Source organism: Brassica napus, chromosome C5 (genome assembly GCF_020379485.1).
Source record: "Brassica napus cultivar Da-Ae chromosome C5, Da-Ae, whole genome shotgun sequence".
NCBI classification, from domain to species: Eukaryota; Viridiplantae; Streptophyta; class Magnoliopsida; order Brassicales; family Brassicaceae; genus Brassica; species Brassica napus.
Window position 1 is genome coordinate 37,105,653 of NC_063448.1, and position 22,117 is coordinate 37,127,769.

At 33.6% G+C, this 22,117-nt stretch overlaps 1 protein-coding gene and 1 long non-coding RNA gene across 2 annotated transcripts; one reads left to right on the top strand and one right to left on the bottom strand.

Annotated features, from left to right (window-relative positions):
• Positions 1-5,492: 5,492 nt before the first annotated feature.
• Positions 5,493-8,633, bottom strand: LOC106433325 (probable xyloglucan endotransglucosylase/hydrolase protein 30). Its single transcript, XM_013874173.3, has 4 exons — positions 8,272-8,633; positions 8,092-8,192; positions 7,555-7,763; positions 5,493-6,216 (listed from the first exon to the last, which is right to left on the bottom strand). Exons 1-4 carry the CDS (start codon positions 8,465-8,467, stop codon positions 5,691-5,693), a joined length of 1,032 nt encoding a protein of 343 aa, XP_013729627.1. The 5' UTR covers positions 8,468-8,633; the 3' UTR covers positions 5,493-5,690.
• Positions 8,634-12,412: 3,779 nt separating this feature from the next.
• Positions 12,413-15,732, top strand: LOC106433310. The gene is made up of 2 exons (XR_007324191.1): positions 12,413-14,009; positions 14,082-15,732. It is a non-coding gene; the product is annotated as an uncharacterized LOC106433310 (long non-coding RNA).
• Positions 15,733-22,117: the final 6,385 nt, after the last annotated feature.

Genomic DNA, 22,117 nt, shown 5'->3' on the forward strand with positions numbered 1-22,117 from the left:
AATGCTTATGTTATGTATATGTATTATTCAAGTTAGGATGTTATGTTTCTGCCTAAAATGCTTCTCTTGAACTTGTTAGGATGTTATGTTTCTACTTTTGGATGTTATGTTATGTTTCTGGATGTTTTATGTTTTTTAAACAGGTGTGGTAACTCAAAATTACAGGGGAAACTCTGCTCAAAATTTTGAAAAAATACTCCAATTGACAAAATAATTAAAAACTGTTTACATGTAAAATGCAAACCACATGTAAAACGTGCATAGATAAAAAATGCACATGTAAAACGTGCAGCCGTCGTATATTTTGATATTATATTTTGATTACACTTAGTAATTCTTGGTAAGCTTCAAGGACATAGTAATCTACCTTACACATAGTAATCTTTTGGCAATTTTTAGGTTTATCTAGTAAATCCCTGAGAAAATGAGTTTTTTGTAATAAAACTGATGCTTTTACACTATAATAATCATTAAAGAAGACATTTTCAGCAAGCATATGCCAGGAATACGTATTTTTTTAGATTTTCTTTACTATGGCCTAACCATTCATAAAATAACAATGAAAGTTAAGAGAGTTTTTTGAAAAACTGAAAAGATTTTTCTTAAACTGCTGAAATAATCATAAAAAATAGTCTTAATATATATTTATTAAGTAACTAGTCTACAAATTGATAATAATCATAAAATATATATCGATTCTACATACTAAACATAAATACTCCTACTAATATATATGTAGTCCAAATAACACATAGTAATCTCAGTAGTCCTAGTAGTTCAAATAACACATAGTAATCTCAGTAGTCCTAGTAGTTCAAATAACACATAGTAATTCCAAAAAAAAAAGTAATCCAAATAACACATAGTAATCTCAGTAATCCCAATAGTTCAAATAACACATAGTAATTCAAGTAATACAGGTAGCACAATGAAACAATCAAACACCTGAACCTGAACCACTTCCACATTCAAAATACGCTGCCATACCTCTTCCTCTGGCTCTGCCTGTGCATGTGCCTGTGCTTGTGGCTCTCCCTCTTCCACTCCCTCTGCCTCTTTTTCCTCTTCCACGAGCTTCTGCTGCTGATGGTTTCCTTGTTTGTTGTGGTTTTCCTTTCTTGACTTCAAATTCTGGAGGAAGTACTTTCTTTGCTCTAATTTCTTCTGGTATAACCCAATCAGACATATGAGGAACAAGATATATTGTCCTGTGATAAGCCAAAGCCCATTGCTCCACCAAATAGTACTTAGAACAATACTCAGATAGATGGAGTTCCCTTCCCGCTTTATCAGTCATGAATGTGGCAGCAGCTACTGCATGAACACATGGATATTTGTCTTTATCAAATTGCCCACAGGTGCACGTGTTAATAGCCATGTCCACGGTATAACGCTTCCCGTCACTACCATGCACACTGTACTCGAGATGGAAGATGTTTAACTCGTCAACCCGAAGAAATTCTACATCAACACATCTTTTAGACATTTCCTCCTCCACAATAGGCACAAGCTTTAGTGCGGGTGGCATTTAAGCTGCCTCTTTCCTGTGCTTGTTAAACCATTCATCAATTTTTCCAATGATAAAATCAAACATTGGAAGTAAGGTGAACTTTCTTGCGTCCTTAATAACACCGTTAAACGATTATGTTGAATTGGTGGTGTCAACATTGTACCTAACTCCTTCAAAGTAACATCTAGCCCATTTCTTTTGTTCACAACTTTTGTCAAGATACTTCACTGCACTAGGATATTTCCTGCCAAAAGCGTCATAAAGGACCAAGAACTCAGCCTCTGTTTAAGCGTGTATGCACTCCACAAACTTAAATGCACATGTTTCTCTGTTGTTACGGTTGTAGCCTTTAACATTTTGAGACAGATGCCGTATACAATACCTATGAGCGGCCTGAGGGAACACTTGATGTACTGCCTTGATCAAGCCTTTGTTTCTGTCCGAAAGAAACACCAATCCAAGGAGATCCGATATCACTGATTTCAACTGTTCCATAAACCATAGCCAACTCTCATATTTCTCACCATCTGCAACACCAAACGCAATTGGGTAGTTGTGATGATTGGAATCCTGAGCAGTCGCAATAAATAACACTCCACCATAAACAGTCTTCAGGTGTGTTGCATCCACAACGAAGACTTTTCTCATCGCGCGGAATCCTTCTATGCTAGCTCCCAAAGCCCAAAACAAAAACTTAAATTTTTTTCCCTCATCCACAACCACACGAGTTATTGTGTCAGGATTCACCTGCTCCAGCATGTGCATATAACAATATAATAAAGAATAGCTCTCTTTAGGAGTTCCGCGCACTTTATTAGCAGCTAGTCTTCTTCCTCTATATGCCGTTGTGTATGATACTTCCACAGCAACTCTCTGATGAACCAAATCGATCAGAGCATTGGGACGTGGTGTGTCAAAACTTCCAGGATAATCTTGGGCCAGGATAGATGCAACGATTTGTGGTGTGCCTCTCCTTCTATTAGGCAGTGTTCTTGTGGTAACAACAGAACATCGATGCTGCTTGATGTAACTTCTAACTGACCAAAGATCTGAATTCGTTAACTTTGCAACACGCACAAACCACTTGCAGCCTTCTTTGGCTCCTCGGCATTTTATCACATATCTCTTAGTATCCAACTTAATTACCTCATACTCAAAACACTTCAGATGTGACGCCGCCTGAATATGAGTTTGTGCTTCCTCCTTGGTTCTAAATTCTTGATCTAAAACCAAATCCATACCATCATCCCACTCCTTATAGACAACTGGTGTGACTTCAACTGAGGGTTCTGCTTCTCTTTCGGTGACATTCTCATGCATCTCAATGTCTTCGTAAAGTGTGAGCACACCACCAGTACCTTCATTATCAGTTGCATCCTTCTCAGTACCTTCTTCATGATCACCACCCTCTGTCTCAGTAGCCTCTGTATCAATAGCTTCTGTATCAGTAGCCCCTCTTTCAGTAGCCTCTCTATCAGTAGCCTCTCTATCGGTAGCCCCTTTTTCAGTAGCCTCTCTATCCGATAGACTGCCATAGAAATCAGTGTCATCATCCCTTTTGTTGAACTCCACATGTAGAACACTTCTACAATTCTCTTGATTTACTTGCATTAGATAACCAAAAACGTCTACATCTTCCCAGATATATGATGGCTTGTTCGAATACATTACCATTGGAAAGTAACTAATCTTCGCTTCCATCTTATAGTCATCTAACTTTATCTTTCTGCAAATACGCTCAACCAAAACAGAGCGTGTGATCTCATCCACTGATTTCTTCAACACAATAGTGTGAATTTCATCTTCCTCTTCACCATCTCCCGAAATCCATTTCATTACATCCCCATCTTTAATATAATATCCTCCATAATCAAAACAAATGATTGTACAATGCGAATTTTGCATTTCCCTGAAATAAAATGAATCATAATTAGAATTAGCATTATTAAGAAGTTTAAATTTAATTCCCACGATGTACATTCTTACTAATACTAATTTTTTCAATACTATATACATAGTAAAACCAATAATACTAGTAATATTTGTAAACATAGTAACACCAGTGGTATCAGTAATACCACTTTGCCTTAGTAAAACGAGTTATCTTAGTAATACCCAGAAATTATCCGTGCACTAATTAATCAACTTTTTAGTCCGATTTTGTTCGGATTTTGCATTACCCATGTTATATAATTCATATTAATTAAATTACACCGAAGAAATCATCAAAACGGGCTCAAAACGTACATAAAATATACCCTAAAACCAATAAATACATTTTACAAAATCCTTTTAAATCTCTTAAAATTTGCATTCAACCTTTGTTTTGTTACAGTAGCCGATATATACACTTATTTTTATAAGTATTCCAGCAAAAATTTCATAAAAACGGACATAAATTAAAACCGAAATTCATATACACAGTTTTCAAATTCATTTTCTCTCTCTCAAATTTTCATCAATTCTTACCTTTTTAGGTTACCCATGGTTTACACAAACATTTAAAAGATATTTCACACAAAATTTCATAAAAAACGGACAAGAATTACCTGATGTTCTAGCTTCAAAATCGCCAATGAAGGGTGGAGAAGAAGAGCTCTTCACGCGGAGAGAGGAGAGATGAGAGGAACATGAAGACATGTGGGTCAAGGTAAATCTGATTGGTTAAGGTTGTTTGTGGACCCTATTTGGTTATTGTGTTTGGTTGAGTGTATTTAATTGAAAAATTAAATGAATTAATGAGGTGGAGAAGAAATATATTAAAGAAAGAAAGGTTAATATAGGAAATTCAAAAACAAATGGGTAATGGAAATAGAGAGGGGACAAAAAGAATGATTTTTTTCTCATAAGGGCATTTGGAGTTAAAGCCGATCTATCTATATCTAAATAATGAGAATTGTTGTCGTGTTTTTATAATAGTATATTAGAAGTTCGTCTACTATTATAGGTACGAGAACACTAATTTTTATCTTAACTAAAAAAGAATTTGGTATCGCTAACATATCACCAATAATGTATTTCCTCTCGAAAGACCATTAGTTTTTCATTATATTTTATTTGTCGTATTTTCTTTTACAATATAATCAATATGTTTCTAATCAATTTCTGTAAAACAAAGTGTTCAAAAGCAAGCCAGAAAAATTGTAGCAACGACGTCTTCTCTTCTTCTTAAATGTTTTTATATCTCGAAACTCTATTTTCCTTTTTTGAATTTTTTTTATCGTTTCTAAGCAGGCCAGAAATATTATTTTCGCTTTAGCATTTCATCCGCCAAAACCTTGTTATAATACATAATTTCTGTAATTATTTGGGCATGTATCTTTGAATCAGGGCATAAAATTGATTTTTTTTTCCGGCAAACGGCTATTATATTACTCAAACTTGAGGTAGTCTGGGAAGCCAAAGCGGAATAGAACAACCAATAAAACATAAGGATCTATGAAACGAACGTGCATTCCTAGCTAACGAATCTGTAATCTCATTCTGCGTCCTTGGAAAGTAACTGATCTTGAAGTCCGAAAAACATAACCGAAGAGTTTGAATGATTTCCAGCTCAGTTGAGAAGTTGGACCAATCTTGTGGTTGTTCTATCATTGCAATCAGGTCCTTGCACTCCGTCCCAAACCTCTGACAGGTCGAGTGTTGTATCATACTCTCCATTGCCCACTTTAGCGCTTCCAGTTCTGAGTGGAGCGGTGTCTCTCTTCTCCGCAAGTTCCTTGACCCCATGAGCTGTATCTTCCCCATTGTATCTTTCCCATTGTATCCTTCCAAACTCATCCCATTTCACTAAACTGAGCTGTGGAGGTCCATGAACCATCCACCGTACAAATATTACCCAAGCTTAAAATTGATTAAACATAGAAATTGCATCGATTCTATTTCCCAGCTTATAAAAGGTACTTTGTACCCTAACATGTGGTCTGTTATGTGAACTTTCAACATTGTTGTTAAAAAATTACTTCTTTTTTTTACCAGATACTTTCATATATTTCAAATTTATTTGTAACAAAAACCAAACTTGGTCTTACATATAACATTTTGATATGTTTTTATAATTTACATTATGCATCTAACTCTGCCACATTCTCTATTTCTTTTTTCATATCTTCACTCTTTTTTTTTTCATTTTTACTCACAAATGAATTTTAAATAGTAAACAACAAAAGAATATATATTATTATAAAAGCTTTCTCTCATCGGGATCACTCTCAATCTCCGGCCTTTGTTGCCGACGATTCCTCCGCCGTTCACGGGCCTCTGTGCCACCAAATTTCAACCTCCCTGTGTCCCTAAACCTACCCTTCTCCGCCGGAACAATCACGCACTCCGGTGGTGGCTCTGGATACCTAACCGTATCGTAACAATAAGAATAATACATAAACCGTTGTCGGAATCTTCTCATGGCGGCACGTTGATGTGAATTGATGGCAGAGTAATCTTGCGACTCAAGGAACTCGACAGAGTCAGCGCAATCAACAGGAACTTCTTGGATGGGATCAACGGAGCAGCCATCGAGGGAGAAAGATTTGAACTCGGCGACAAAGGGGGCAAATTTGTAATTAGCTTTATATTTTCCGCCGGAGGTTGCCCAGTCGGAGGCATCCCAGATGGTGGCGTAAAGAGCCATTGGCTTCGCTGGATAATCGGCTCCCATTGCTTCACTTCTTATCACTTCTCTTATTGGTACATCATCAACCCAAAATCTGATAATTATTTCAATTAATTAATTGGCCACCAAAGAAACTTATGTTTATAATAATAAAATCAGTTATAAATTGAACAACAAGGAAACATACTGAAAAATTAAATGATAGAATGAAAAATTAACAATAGCTAACAGAAATAACCTGAAACATGATAAATATTTTAGTTTTTATATTTTTGTCTGGCGACAAGTTTTGTTAGTTCTGATTGAAATGTTCTTTTCAGTTATTAGAAAAAACGAAAAAAAATTCAGTGAAGATATAGATGCAATAATAAATACTAGTAAGACCATTTAGACATGTTGAACAATGATTCAACAGCTTAAACCAATGTAATGAGACCGTTGATTGAATAGAAAATATATGTAAAAATCACATAAGCAACATGTTGAAATAATTGGATGGGGTATGCAGTGCCATGTATTCTCTTTTTATTGGTTGTCAAAATTTTAATGATTTTTATTTTCACCAAATTCTTCAAACTCAATTATTTTATAATTTTTTTTAAAAAAATTATATCAAAATTCATCATTTGTATAATCTAAAAACATTTTTCATAGTAATTATTCTTTTTAACTTCTAATCCACTATTTTGATGTTCTTAAAATACTTTTTGTTAAATGGATATTAATAAATCTTTTAATATCTAAAACTATTATTATTATATACCAAATTAAAAATGATATGAAAATGAATTAAAATAGAGAGGTATAGTGATGAATTTTATTACATAAAAATATACTAGAGATTAAAAAAAATGAGTTTGAATAATTAGGTGGAAAAGCGCAAAATGATGTCAGTGGTAAAAAAAAAAAAAAAAAGAGTGTTAGAATAAAATAAAGCATTGCTGATTTTCTAAATTACTAATTAAACGCCATTTAGGCCTTAGTTGTATTCTCGTTAAAGTTATTTTCGTTTTTTGTTTTATTAACTATATTTCTGACGTTTCTTTATATGAACCGGAAGGTCAATAAAAAGTCCTATATTTGAACACCTAATTCGGCTTTTAATTAAGACGCTTCGCGTGATGATTTACGTGTCAAAAACTATAAAGCTAAGCTGATGTTTTTACAGCAGTACGTAATTAATTGTTCTAGAAAAGCTGATTCTCTTTCATTTTTGTAATTTTGTATTAGATAAAAAGAGAAAAAAGTAAACCCAGAAAAAAAGAAGAGGGAGAATAATGTAGATTCATTAACTATCTTAGGAAGAAAGAAACGTTTTCTGAAAGACAAACATTCTTTTCTTTTTTCATGAAGCTGGTCATATAATTATAACCGGGTTTAGTCAACGCTGTTCAAGCTAAACCGAGAAAAATGATCGATTAAAAAAACTTACATGATCTTGTGAGGAGTCCAGAGGATGCTGTAACGATGAAACTCTTTAGAAGGATCGAACCAGAGACGATATCTCTCTTCGCGACCTCTAGGCGTGCTTCCATTTCCGTAGAGATTTGTCTGAAACCTCCATGGCTTTCCTTTTATGTTTCCCAAAAACTCTATGTCTAACTCGTCGTGTGTTTTCTGGAACACGTCTCCGTTTGATGTCTGCAGATTAAAAATTAATAATCTCAATGTCATCATATTAAAATTAAGTTGGATCTAATGAAACATAAACCATTTTCTCGGGGGAAATTATTGACTATTTTCTATGCAGAAAAGGAGATTTCTTCTTTAACCAAATGAGTTATATTCATGATCCTCCAAGAATATAATGAACACTTTGGTCAAAAAAGAAAATTTTTTTACCATCATGCAGATCAATAAAAGAAAGAAAATGCAGATCAATAAAAGAAAGAAAAGAAAAACTATTTTGTTATGAAAACAGTTTTATGCTAATCAAACAGAAAAAGAAAACAAATGCCCAGAGACTTACATAAAAGGCGACGACAACGCCGGCAGTATAATCGGCGGGAAGTTTGATCATAGAGCTGTAAAATCCATGTTGATACATATTCGATGATATGAAACCAGAACCTAATCATCATCATCAAACTGTGATCATAAAATAAAATAAAGAACCCATGTGTAAACACACACATAAAAAGGTATATACCGGTGTACTTATCGAGGAGGAGGCGAACGGAGAGATCATCAGGAGAACGGACGAGATTGGCATCACCGAATAGAGGAGAAAGTGATTCTTCGAAGCTTAAGGTATTGAGATTCGTAAACGCTGATGATCTCAAACCCAAACACAAGAAGACAAAGATGATGATCGAGAAGATGAGATTGTACGATAATTTAGACATTTTTTTCTATATTCTTCCTGGGATTAAGAAGAGATTAATAATTTTCTGTTTATTAAGTACACATCATCTTTTGACATAAGAGAAGAGAGGTTTGCTTTAAACCAAAAACAAAAAAAAAGACAAAAAAAGAGAAGAGAGGTTTGGTCTTTTGGTGAGAGAGAATTGCTCTTTATCTTCCACTCTCGTGGTCTTAATTTATAATTCAACATTTTTTTTCTTCTCTTTATTTTCCGATTCTACCTTTCTTTTTAATTATGCAGTTGTTTATTATTGCATACTACTACTATTAAAGAGTATATATAGTAGAAACATTTAAATGTGTATTTAATTAAAGAGTATATATAGTAGAAACATTTAAATGTGTATTTAAGGAATGACCAATCAAGAAACAACAAAAATGATTTGAATCAGACATAAAATAAATTATCCGACAAATTGATTATTAAAAAAATTAGAATGTCTATATTTAGAGAGTTAGATTATTCAGAAAAACATCTAATCTAAATTGAACTAAAGATAGTTTTTTTTCTCAGAACGAACATACACTTATCTATGCGTCGTTTATTTGATTATTATCTTTCTAAAACCTAAAAACTTGATACAAAGAAGGATAGTACCCCTAAAATATAAGAAAAACTAAACTAAAAATGTTTGTCTATTAATAACTAAAATCCTTAATTAGTCTATGTTTCACTCGTCAAATAAGACCACTGTAGTAAATACCAAACAAAAGTTATTATCAATTTCAGTCTCCTAAGTTGCATTTTCTTCCGAAATGGATTATCAACATGAAACCCTCTAATCTGATACAAATGCGTGGTTGTAAAAATGTTATAAGATTTTTTAAAATTAGTTGTTTGGAGCCAAATGTTTGATGATTTAAGTGATTTTGGATCTAAAATTTTATGAGTGAATATCATTTGAAGTTCTCTTATCATTCCCCAGGAGCATTTGAGATTTTTGTAAAGTGAATTGATGATGATAAAAGATCTGGATCGGCAATGAGTATAGCAATGGAAAATAATGGAAACTGAATCAAAGTATGATATACCAGGGTCGGTCCGCCCTACGGGCGGGATATTAGTTAATTTGATATTCACTAAATGTTCGAGTTGAAATTTGTTTTAAGATTCAAAAATTTGGTTATCTGTTATGTGTTACTTATTAGTATGCGGTGGTATAGTTGTTTTTCGATTATTCTTGCTTTGGTATTGTATCAAATTAACTAATTGTCCAACTCATAATTATAGATGTACAAATGTTGATTTGTGATAAAGTTTGATGACGATACTGCTTTTTCTTTTTAATTCTTATTCATAGTGGAGTGTGCATGTGTCAGAAAGAGGCATATAACAACTTTTATGTTTTTACGTATGGATTTTAAATATATATTATTTTGTATAATGCATACTTGTTCTACAACATTTGCTTGTAAACTAAAAAAAACTGTTTTCTATATTTTTAAAAGAGAAAATATTTAGTCTATAATATAACATGGACATATGTATTGACTATATATAGAAGTTGGATGTTATTTTAAAATGACATATGTATAGAGGTTTTTCAACCATTACTTCACTGGCACAAAACATTTATAACTGTAAATATCTTCTTTTAAAAGCAAAACTAATAAAAACGTGTATAACAAATGTATTTTGATATATATTATATGCATCAAGTTATAAAGGTTGAAAACATTGCAAAACTGTTTGGAGCAAAGTTTTTAACTTCACGATCTTCATCTTGACGTCAGTTCAGTGTCGGCCCTGGCCACAAGCAGAAGAAGCATGGGCTTCCAGCCGACACGATAATAAGTATTTTTGCGACCACATATTTATAAAAAGTGACTTCAGCCTAGTGGTTCTAAGAGAAATTACCAGTGGTAGAGGTACTGGGTTCGATTACCCCTGACTGCATTCATTTATTTTGGCTCCAAATATAAAATGGGACACGTGTCACTCCCGGAAAAGAGGCGAACATTTCTTTATATATATAGATAGATATCCAATGGTTAATAACAGTGATCAACTGCAACGTATTGAATGTATACGACAAGATTCTTCAACTAAAACTTCCTTAACGTAGAGATAGGTACATAATGATAATTAACTGGCCAGTGGCTTATTGTTTCTAAAAATTGTTTGAAATTTGATTACTATAGCATTCAGTTTACCAAAACGTTACTGGCATAATGGTAGTATAAGGAAGTTGGTACGAATTATTATTTTTTTCAAATAAAATTTCCAAAGAATAACTCGGATTTAAGATCCGTAATTTACATAGTAATAAAAATACTACGGTTTTTCTCAATTCACTAGAATAATTTTTGGAATTTCTAATATGATGTATATATATATCTATATTATTAAAACTGAAGTACAATTTAGTGTTGTTTGGAAACATAAATAGTAATATAACTGAGAATTATTTGAAAACGAGAATATCAGTATTACATTAATTGTATTTTCATATTTCACTCATATTAACAAATTTATTAATTATATTACCTTAACAGTATTTCACATCATTAATTATATTAACATAATAATAATAGTATAGATTTTTATTTATTAGTTAATCAATATTAATTTTGTGTCAATTATAAAATCACAAAGTAAAATAACTGAGTTTACTTTGTTTAACTAAAACATTTTTTTTTAATTTCAATCGGTAGAAAATTACGTAGCCAAAAACATAATTCAAAGACATGTTTTGTGAATAAAATCATAACTTAAATCAAAATAATAAAAATGAATTACATTTATTGTCACTTAATTTTTCACTCAATATAATTGTCTTACTAAATAAATAAAAAACTCTTTCTATTTCACTTAATTTAGCAAAACACATAAAATTTTTTTTTTATTAGTTTATAAAATCAGTTAGGCATGAACACTAGATATTAGGCCTGGGCGTTCGGGTACCCGTTGGTGTCCGGGTCGGGGTTTTCGGATTTCAGTTCTCTTTTATAACACCTCCTAGATCCCATTCAAGTAAATTTGCAAGTACGGGTCGGGTTCGGATATAACACATCGGGTTCGAGTCGGTTTTGTATCACATCATAGAACCCATAAAGTAATCATATATCATTCGGATTCGGATTATATCGGATCGGTTCGGATATATCCGAAATAAAATCTAAAATTTAAAAGTAAAACATAAGAAATATATATTTATTTATTTATAATTAAGTATTTAAGGTAGTTATTTAAATTTTAAATACTTATTGTTAGATAACATATCAAAATAAATATGAAATTGAATATTTGAAGTATATATTCATGTTTCATATAATTATATTGTATATTATTTTGGATATTCAGATTAGTTTCTTCGGATATTTTTTTCGGATTTTTCGTTTTTTCGGTTTTTCGGGTTCGGTTAATAACACTTCGGGTTCGGATATTTTTGTATCACCTTACAAGACCCGTTCGGATATTTTTTACATTTCGGACCAGATACGGATCGGGTTTTTCGGTTCGGGTTCGGTTCGGATTTCGGATTACGGATATTTTGCCCATGCCTACTAGATATCCACTTAGGTACGAGTTGTTCTTTTCGGGTAACGTTTTTTTTGTTTTAAAATTACTCCCTCCTTGAATATTATAAATTTATGTGTAGGTTTTGAGTTGAGTCCTTTTGAGTTTGGATGAGTTCGGTTCTGATGTATATGACCCTAAAAATATCTAAATAACCAATGTACATATTATGAAAAACAAATATTAATGTACAAAAATATAAGGTTAGGATATTTGTACCAAAAAAAATCATATTATCCGATTCAATCCAGGTCTTTTGAATACAATTAGTTATATTATGACATATCTAAAATATAAATCACTAATTATGAAAAACAAATATTAATGTATAAAAATATAAGTATAGTGTTATTTTAGTAATTTCATTAATTATATTACTTTAACAATACATCACATCATTAATTATATTTACTCTAACAATATATCAAATCATTAATTATAATATACCATAAAAGTAATAATGCAATTTTTTATTTATTAGTTAATCAAGATTAACTTTGTGCAATTATAAGAAAAATGTAAGATAACCAAGTTTTTCATATGGTTAATTGTTTGGTTTAATCTGTTTTACTAAAACTTTATTTTGTCTTAGTTCCGATTGGTGAAAAATTACATAGCCAAACACATAATTCAAAGGCATATTTTATGTGAACAAAATAATAATTTAAATCAAAATAATTAAAAAGTATTACATTTATTATCACTTAATGTTTCACTTCATATAACTATTTTACTAAATAGAAAATTCTTTCTATTTTTCTTATTTTTGCCAAATATATAGAAAGAGTTTTCTTTTTAATTTATTTGCGGAATCAGTTAAATATGGACATTCGGATACTCATTGAGATACAAGTTGTTTCTTTCGGGATTAATTTTTTTGGATTTTGAAATTAGGCGCCACTTGGATATTATACATTTATGTATGAGGTTTGAGTTGGGTCCTCCTGGGTCTGAATGATTTTGATTCTGATGTGTAGAAACATAAAAATATCTAAATAACCAATATATTTGAAAGGGGTTCGTATATTTGTACCAAAAATAATCTTATTACCCGATTCAGTCAAAATCTTTTGAATACAATTAGTTATACGATGACACATCTTAAATATATAACATTAATTATAAAATAACGAATAAAAATTTATAAATCCGTAAAAATTAACACTCGTATGGGCGTGCGGATCAATCTCTAGTATATATTAAACCATTTGCTGTAATATGTTATATTGGGAGTTTTTTTTTTTAATTATTATTGGGAGTTAGGACGTGTATTTTTTGTTTCCTTCTTTTGTGTTTTAACGAAGTTGTGCATTTAAATGTTTTGGTTGTATATATAGATATATACAAAATGTTAAGAATTTAAAACCAGTTACGAAAATATTGTTTAAGATTTTATGATAGAAATGATGATATGATAAAGCAGATATCTACAATCAAGTGGTGTATATGCATTTAAACGGTTCCTTCCGTATACAATTAGAGTAAAATTAGTAAATAATAATAAAGTTACCTTCTCTTTCTTCTCCTTACGCCACATCACCTCATAGGATGGGGCGTTTTCCGCCACGTGGCAAGCTTCCCGAGTGAGCGTTTTGTTTCGAGCTTCAGCGGATCGCGTCACATTGGGCTTAAGTAAAAACCTTACACAGGCTTCATTTGATTCTGTACAAAGTAGGCCCATGAAGTAAATACCTTTCTTCACCGTAGAGTTTCAAACGACTGATTGAAAAAGCTGAATCCAAACGATTCCCTTTCCAATTCCCCGACGACGTTACAATCTGCAGTTATGGCCTTCAGGAAACAAACCCCACAATCACCTTTGTATCTTCAATACGTTGTTCTCAGTTTATAATATAAACCTTCCCAGTTGCCTCTCCAATTTCCTTCCGATTCATCTCCACTTTTACTCTTAGACAAGCTTTCCCTAATGACAATTTCGCAGCCTCAATTATCCAGAAGGCAGGCAGCCCGGAATTATCCATATGCTGCTGCTAGATTCCAAGGTATTTTCATTTGCCCCTAATTATATCTTTGTTGGTCTCACTATATCTTTTGTTCAAGCGTTTTCTTCTCAGGTTAAGCTTGGATACGTTTTATGTGATCAGTTTGTTCGTGAAAGGAATGTGAGCTTACACCTCCAGTCACGGGCATATTAAAATTTACTCTCTTTTACATGTTTATCTAAACAGTTTTGCAAAGAAATTTTTAAAGACCCAATTCTCTCTTCTCCGGTTGCAACCAAAGGCATAAGCGTCAACGAACTTGTGACATGGATGGTTTTTGGAGAGGTGAGATGACCGACCGAAGCGTTGTTGGTTGGATTCTTAGGGATGGGAAGGGAGAAATGAAGTGTCTTAGAGAAGCCTCATCTATTTCGAGGTCCTTTACTGACTTGTGAGATGAAGCAGAAGCATTGATATGGAGTGTTATTTGTATAATTGGGCTATAAGAAATTCTGAATTTTACCACCTTGGCTCTGACCAATCTGAAGTTAGGGGTCAGCTATTTCAAGGAAAGTGACATCTCATAATTCAATTTATACTTTTGTTTGCTTAGCGTGTAAGGATATTGATGAACTGCAGCAGAAAACGGAGATTTTAGTAAGCATCGCAGATGGATTCTGTTAATGGTGTGAGTTTCGAGTTCGGCGAAGCAAATGGTTTACTCTAAAAGTTTGCGGGAGAAAAGCCTATGTAAAAGTCACTGGAATCTCTTAAAGCAGAACTGAAGAATGTCAAGAGATAGCACTGTGGAGTTGAAGCGAAGGAGGCTGAAATCGAATAAGTGGTTAGAGATCTCCATCCGGAGCGTAGCAAAAGTGAGACTGACCTAGAACAATGTGTGGCAGAAAAATCTGAAGCAAACGCCGCTTACGAAGATATGATGTCAACCTTAAATCAGATATCTTCGAGATAGAAGCTGCTCGACGAGAAGTTGAGCTACATTTTGAAGGTCGCACCAGATAAAGTCGAGGAAGCAAAAGCTGCCGAGGTATGTGCTTGACCACATAAAGTCAATGTCTGAAAATTCAACAGTTGCCCGAATTTGTAATACCGCGCCATCTGAGTGTGGAGCTAAGAGCATCACACTATGTCAGGAGGATTTTAAGTCGCTGAGCGAAGGAGCTAAGCTATTCGATAAGTTGGTGAATATGAAAGTGGTAAATATGAAAGTGGCAGCTGCGCTGGCTCAGGTAGGCGCAGTTAGAGCACACTGAAAAAGTTAGAGGCACACAAGAGGAGATTGAGAAGCTAAAGACTGCGACAGAAGACACACTGGATAAAGCATCCAGGGCTGATGCTGCTGAGTATGCAGTTGAAGGAGAACTCGGGAGGTGTCAGGTAAGATATCTGAATAAAGCACAGAGGAAGCAGCTTCGAGGATTATTGCAGAGGCTGAGGCGATGATTCTGCTGAATCATCACCACAAAGTCACTACAAAGCTACGAAACGTAAACAAATCCACACAAACTCGAGAAGACAAAAACTTTTGTGGTATATAAAAGTGGTTTTACCGAATTTAAGTGTAATAGTTAATAGAAATAAGAATCAAGTGGAATGGGGTTCTCCTTATCTCTATGGAGAGAAACCCTTTTTGATGTATACTTTCTTTTTAAGAGTTGAGAACTTTCGTTGTGGTGAACTTTTCGTTGATGTATACGTTTGGTCTTTAATGTGAAAACTGGTTTGTTGCTGTAAATTGGATGAAAGCTATTTTTGTTGTTTTCTTTTGTCTCTTTGTTTGTTGTAGCTAAGGAAGTTATCGATAAAGTTTTGGAGAAAACCTGGTCATGCTCTGAATGATAGAGACAACAAAACATAGAATGATGTTTTCATGTTTGGCCAACCACTGCTCCTGGTTTTTGGATTCTCAATGGTTCGTGTACAATAACATTTAACTTTAGAGGATCTTATAGAGACTGTCTCAGAGTTTTGAAGAATTATACGATAAGTTTATGATCACATGATCTGAACCGCTCACACTAAAATCACCCGATTCACTCGCACGAAACTCTACGATCTCATATGATGTCGCTATTATTTGTGGTACCATTCTAAATATATTTTTGTTTTCACTAAATTATAAAAAATTAAAAATGAATTTTATTTATTTTCACAACCGAAACAAATATCCAGTTAAAACATATTCTATTGGATATCCGGCACTGATTATCTGGATGGTCTCAAAGCAATTTGGATTGTAAAATTGTCAATCTAGGCGACACGAAGAAGATCACTCGAATATTTCCAAAAACCCATTTATCTGATCCGTGCCGGACACTAGATTAGACTCTCGCACTGTTCCTTCTCGGCAATGAATCACGTTTATATAGGAGAAACTATACAGTGTCTCACACTTTACATTTGTCTTTTTATAAGAAGGTTTTTGGCTCTTCATCTTAGTTAGTTTGGATTGTGATTAGATTTCCTCTTTTTAGTTTTTAAGTGAAAGCTTTGATTCATAGATTTAACAAGGACGTTGGAAATTAGATTGGGTTTGCTGGCTTGAATGTCTAAGAAGCACGATTATTGTAGCAACGACGTCTTCTCTTCTTCTTATATAGAAAATATAATTACATACAACTATAAAAAAAACTCTAAAAATATATTTTTGTACAAAAGTTAAATAATTAATATTATTAAGTACTCATTCTTATCTAAGTAAAGATCAAGATCCATGCTTGCGTGATTGGTCTTTGGTGATAGCTTTGTAAAAGAGGTTACTGAGGAAACATGTATATTACGTAAACAAAATGACGCCTACATTCGATTTCGAATGAAACTTCAAGTCAATACTGCAAAGTTGTAAGATCTTTCCTTTTCGAAACTCAACAAAGGAAAATTTTAATGCATGACAACATAATATTTCAAAAACAAAATAATTCAGAACACTATAGAAGGCAGATATAAAACAAAAAAAAACGAAGCATGAGTTCAAAAAATTAAAACATGGTTAGATACATGGTATTCAAACTCAAAGACCATAGCATTTCAATCATGAAGCAAAATTATCCAACATGTATTGTTAAATACATGCAAATTAACAAAATACTTAAACTCACGAAGATAGCACTCCACTCACAAAACAAGAAACATCTCTGCGCGAAGCACATACCAACCACTATCTAACTTTATTTTATTTTTATATAATGGAAACTATGTAGATACCAACTAAATTGAGAATTTTGGGAAGAACCTCACAATGATGTTAAAAGGTGTTAAAAACATATAAAATGCTCTCATTTATTTAGTTTTCTCTGTATTTTTCAAAAAAAAAGAGTTTTTAGAATAAAAAGTAAATTCTCTTAAAAAGAGAAGGTTTAACTAATAAAAATATCTCTAAACAATGAAAGTTCTAAATCATAAATGTAAAAAAAAAAAATTAATATGAAGCAATCTCTCATATATAAAAAGGTTTCATTGGAAAGTTTGTTAAGCCATATTAATAAAGATTTAACACTACCAATAATAACATTCAGTAAGAAAACACTCTCAATAAAATATGTCAAATAAATATCATAATTTTGGTACTGCTGAGTTGAATTTGAAAACAATTTGTAGAAAGTAAGTAACATTCATCCTTTTGTACATTATATTATAAATGTAAATTATTATTAACTAAAACATCCACATGCCTTTTATTATGCAAGGATTTATCGCACCTAATCATGTACGTCATTATGAAGCTTTTCTCAAGCAGCTCCACCTCTATAGACTCACCAACTTCTTCGCGAAGAAGAACATAGGTGACCTACCACAAATACACGAGTGGCTTTGCTCACATCTTTATTTCGAAGAGTGAAAAGAATATCTGGATAATTTATCAATTCAGATCTGGACAATGTCGGACAATGATTAAAGTTTCACTTAGTGGATTCAAAATAGAGTCGAAGACAAAGTATTTAACAAATATGTCCATAATGGAACTCCTAATTTGGTGCTTTAAGAGGATAATCATAAAAAAACACATGCATTTAAGTGTTTTATTTTGGAACATCAATTTTATTTTATGTTTTAAGTTAAATTATATTTACTTTGGTGCAACAGTCAGCTATTTATTTTGATGTTATTTCATTAATCTATAAAAATCACTTATGCTATTTTTCTTTGACCTGAGCAACTACAAAACAAAATAATACACTACTATCACTAACCACTATCAAATAGATCAAAAAAATCAATTATCAACTCATCAAAATACAAAATATACGAACCCGGCGCTACGCGCCGGAATACCACTAGTAAATTATATAACTGGTGTACTCTATGTATTTTTTTTAGCGTCTGGTCAACGATGAGAAATATTACATAGACGATAGAATGGTTACGTGTATAAAAGGGTAGATTAGTCATTTCCGCTGATGAGAACCAAACTGAATGACATGACAACTAAGTATTCAATGGAGTATGAAATGGACGTCAAAGAGTCTTTTATCTGTATTCCCATGCAGACTGTACATTATAGCCAGTCATCTTCATCACTAAAATATGATTTTATATATAAATATATAATTTTGCGTGTAGTTGCTCACATTAGGTAGTTACACTAATCAACACTTTAACTTAATGAAAAGGTCTTTGACAACAAATAATATAAAAGAAGGTATAGATTCCAAAACTATGGACAGCCAAACGTAAACATTTCCATGCTCTCTTTTGTACTTTAATTAGTTATGATTTTCTATCATAATACTTTAATTAGTTATGTTTCCTCTTTCTATATATCTTTTGTTCACTTTCGCTTTATATACGTATTCACAATATTATTATGATATTCTTAATAAATTCAAAGATTGGGCAGCGTCATGAACATAATAAGATAGATAATGGGAGTGATTGGTTGGGCTACGTAGAAAAATTATTTTAGAATTTATGCCGCATAATTTTTTGATTTAGCTTTAAAAGATATAGTTTTAAAATTTTCTAAAAATAAAAAGATGGGACTTTAAAAATAAGATTTTTAAAACCATTTGTTTTTTTTGTTTTTTTGTTGTATCTTTATTTTTTTGTTGTATCTTTATTTCTACATGATTGATAGTTTTTAATGGTATAGATAAAAATTAAAATTAAAGTTTTCTCCTCCAACCCAACCAATCACACCCAATGATTAACATAACATTACTTTTGTGGTGACAAATTTCAGCATAATATACTGATACATATTACGCATTTGATTAGCTTTTGTCCATTTCCTTTAGTTAGCCGCACCAGATACGTCACATCTTAAGCCAAAAAAAAGATACGTCAAATCCCCATAACACCCAAATAATTATTATATGAGTAACCAGTTTTGATACTCTTATATTTACGCGCGAGCCACTTTAGAATAATTCTCAAAAAGACCTAAATGAAGTACCGAGACCAGACGAAAGACACTAATCCACTACAAGAAAACAACGGTATTCTGACGGACATTCCGACGGAAAATGAAATCCTCGGAATATCCCGAGGAATTTCCGAGAAAATTCCGAGGAAACACAAAATTGGGTTTCCTCGGAATTTCCTCGGAATATACCGACGGAATTCCGAGGAAATATCAATCCGTCGGAATATTCCGAGGAAATTCCGAGGAAAAATGGGTTCCTCGGAAAAAACCGATGAATTCCGAGGAAATATTATAGCCGTTGGAGAACCGTTGGGGGACTTTACAAAATTCCGAGGAAATTCCGACGAACTAGCCTTTTCCGTCGGAATTCCGTCGGAATTTCTTCGGTCTGTCGGCAGGATTTAAACTATAAATACAAGCACTCCTCTTCCTCTTCATTCACTCCATATCTTCATCCTCCCTCTTACTCTATTTACACACGAATTTGATTCATAAAAAATATGTCTTCTTCAAATTATTTTCGTTCTTGGATCGATCGACCTCATTTGGATCCGAACACGAGATTGCTTACGGAAGAATACCAACGAGGTATAACCGAATTCATGGGGTTAGTTCACCGACAACCGGAAGAAAAAACAGGTATGTTAAGATGTCCTTGCTCTAATTGTAAAAATAGAAAGGTTATTAAAGAGTGGGATGTTTGGACTCATCTATATTTGAGTGGGTTTACACGAAGTTACAAAATTTGGTATCATCATGGGGAAACTGATTATGAACATGGTAGTACTAGCGAACCTCAGCCAGCGGTTAGATTAGAAGAACCAATTAGAACGGATGTAGATTATGGTGTAGGTACTGAGCAGATGGTAAATGATCATTTTAGAGGGGAAGATTTACCCAATGCAGAAGCTAGGAGATTTTATGATATGTTGGATGCTGGAAAGCAACCATTGTACGAAGGTTGCAGAGATGGTCATTCAGCTTTATCATCTGCTACAAGATTGATGGGCATTAAAACAGATTATAATTTGGCTGAAGACTGTGTGGATGCGATTGCTGATTTTGTAAAAGGTATTCTACCCGAGGATAATGTAGCTCCTGGTTCATACTACGAGGTTCAGAAACTCGTAGCTGGTCTTGGTTTATCGTATCAGGTAATAGATGTATGCAGCGACAACTGCATGATTTATTGGAGGGCGGATGAACAGCGGGTTACATGCAAATTTTGTGGAAAGCCTCGTTATAAAGATACGAGTGGAAGAGTTCCAGTGCCATATAAAAGGATGTGGTATTTACCTTTGACGGAAAGGTTGCAGAGGTTGTATCTGTCTGAACGCACAGCGCAACCAATGAGATGGCATGCGGAGCACTCAACAGATGGTGAGATCAGACATCCTTCAGATGCAAAAGCGTGGAAGCATTTCCAATCAAAGTATCCCGACTTTGCGTATGAGAGAAGAAATGTCTACCTTGGATTATGTACTGATGGTTTCAGTCCGTTTGGCAAGAGTGGAAGACAGTATTCTCTATGGCCCGTCATTCTTACACCATACAACCTACCCCCAAACTTGTGCTTGCGACGAGAGTTTTTGTTTCTCTCGATTCTCGTTCCCGGACCAGAGCATCCTAAGAGATCACTTGATGTGTTTCTTCAGCCACTAATATATGAGTTGCAACAACTATGGGCTCAAGGTGCTGAAACATACGATGTTTCGTGTAAAGAAAACTTTCAAATGCGGGCAGTACTAATGTGGACAATAAGTGATTTTCCAGCATATGGTATGTTGTCTGGATGGACAACGCATGGAAGGCTATCATGTCCATATTGTCAAGATAACACTGATGCTTTCCAACTAAAACACGGAAGGAAAACGTGTTGGTTTGACTGTCACAGGAGATTCCTACCACCTGATCATCCATATCGTAGGAGTAGGAATTTGTTTACGAAGAACAAGAGGGTGTTTGACAGTCCACCTCCGGAAATTTGTGGGAAAGATTTGAAGATACAACTAAGAGATTTTGGTGCAGAAAGGACGCCAGACGTCGGTGGACATGAGCGTTTTCCGGTAGATGCTGTTGGAGAACTACATAACTGGCACAAAAAAAGTATTTTCTGGGATCTGCCATACTGGGAGGATCATCTGCTAAGGCATAATTTAGATGTCATGCATATTGAGAAGAACTTTTTTGACAATCTCATGAACACGATCCTTAATGTTCAAGGTAAAACAAAGGATAATTTGAAGTCAAGACTGGATTTAGTCGATATATGTGCTCGTTCAGAACTTCATGTTGATGAGAATGGTAGGGCTCCTTTTCCCATATACCGACTTGATGCAGCGGGAAAAGATGCGTTCTTTGATTGGATTTCAAACGATGTGGAATTTCCAGACGGTTACGCATCAAATTTGCGTAACTGTATCGACAGAAAGGAAGGAAAGTTTACTGGCTTGAAAAGCCACGATTGCCATGTAATGATGCAGCGCCTCCTTCCGTTCGCCTTCAAGGAACTATTACCACGAAATGTTCATGAAGCAATTGCAGGGATAAGTGGTTTCTTCCGCGATTTATGCACGAGATCAGTGACTCTTGAAGGTATTGAAAATTTGAAGACTAACATAGCCGTGATTCAGTGCAACCTTGAGAAGATATTTCCTCCCTCATTTTTTGATGTTATGGAGCATCTTGTTATTCACCTGGCAAGAGAATTGGAACTTGGTGGTCCTGTGCAGTATAGATGGATGTATCTGTATGAGCGGTATATGTTCCATTTGAAGAAGATGGT

What these genes read in the sequence shown, in the direction of transcription:
- LOC106433325 (XM_013874173.3), bottom strand. Translation starts at nt 8,467, where the DNA reads ATGTCTAAATTATCGTACAATCTCATCTTCTCGATCATCATCTTTGTC. An exon ending in CCTCCTCGATAAGTACACCG is followed by an intron (nt 8,193 to 8,271) that starts GTATATACCTTT and finishes GATGATGATTAG; the next exon opens with GTTCTGGTTTCATATCATCG. An exon ending in TGGACTCCTCACAAGATCAT is followed by an intron (nt 6,217 to 7,554) that starts GTAAGTTTTTTT and finishes AATAATTATCAG; the next exon opens with ATTTTGGGTTGATGATGTAC.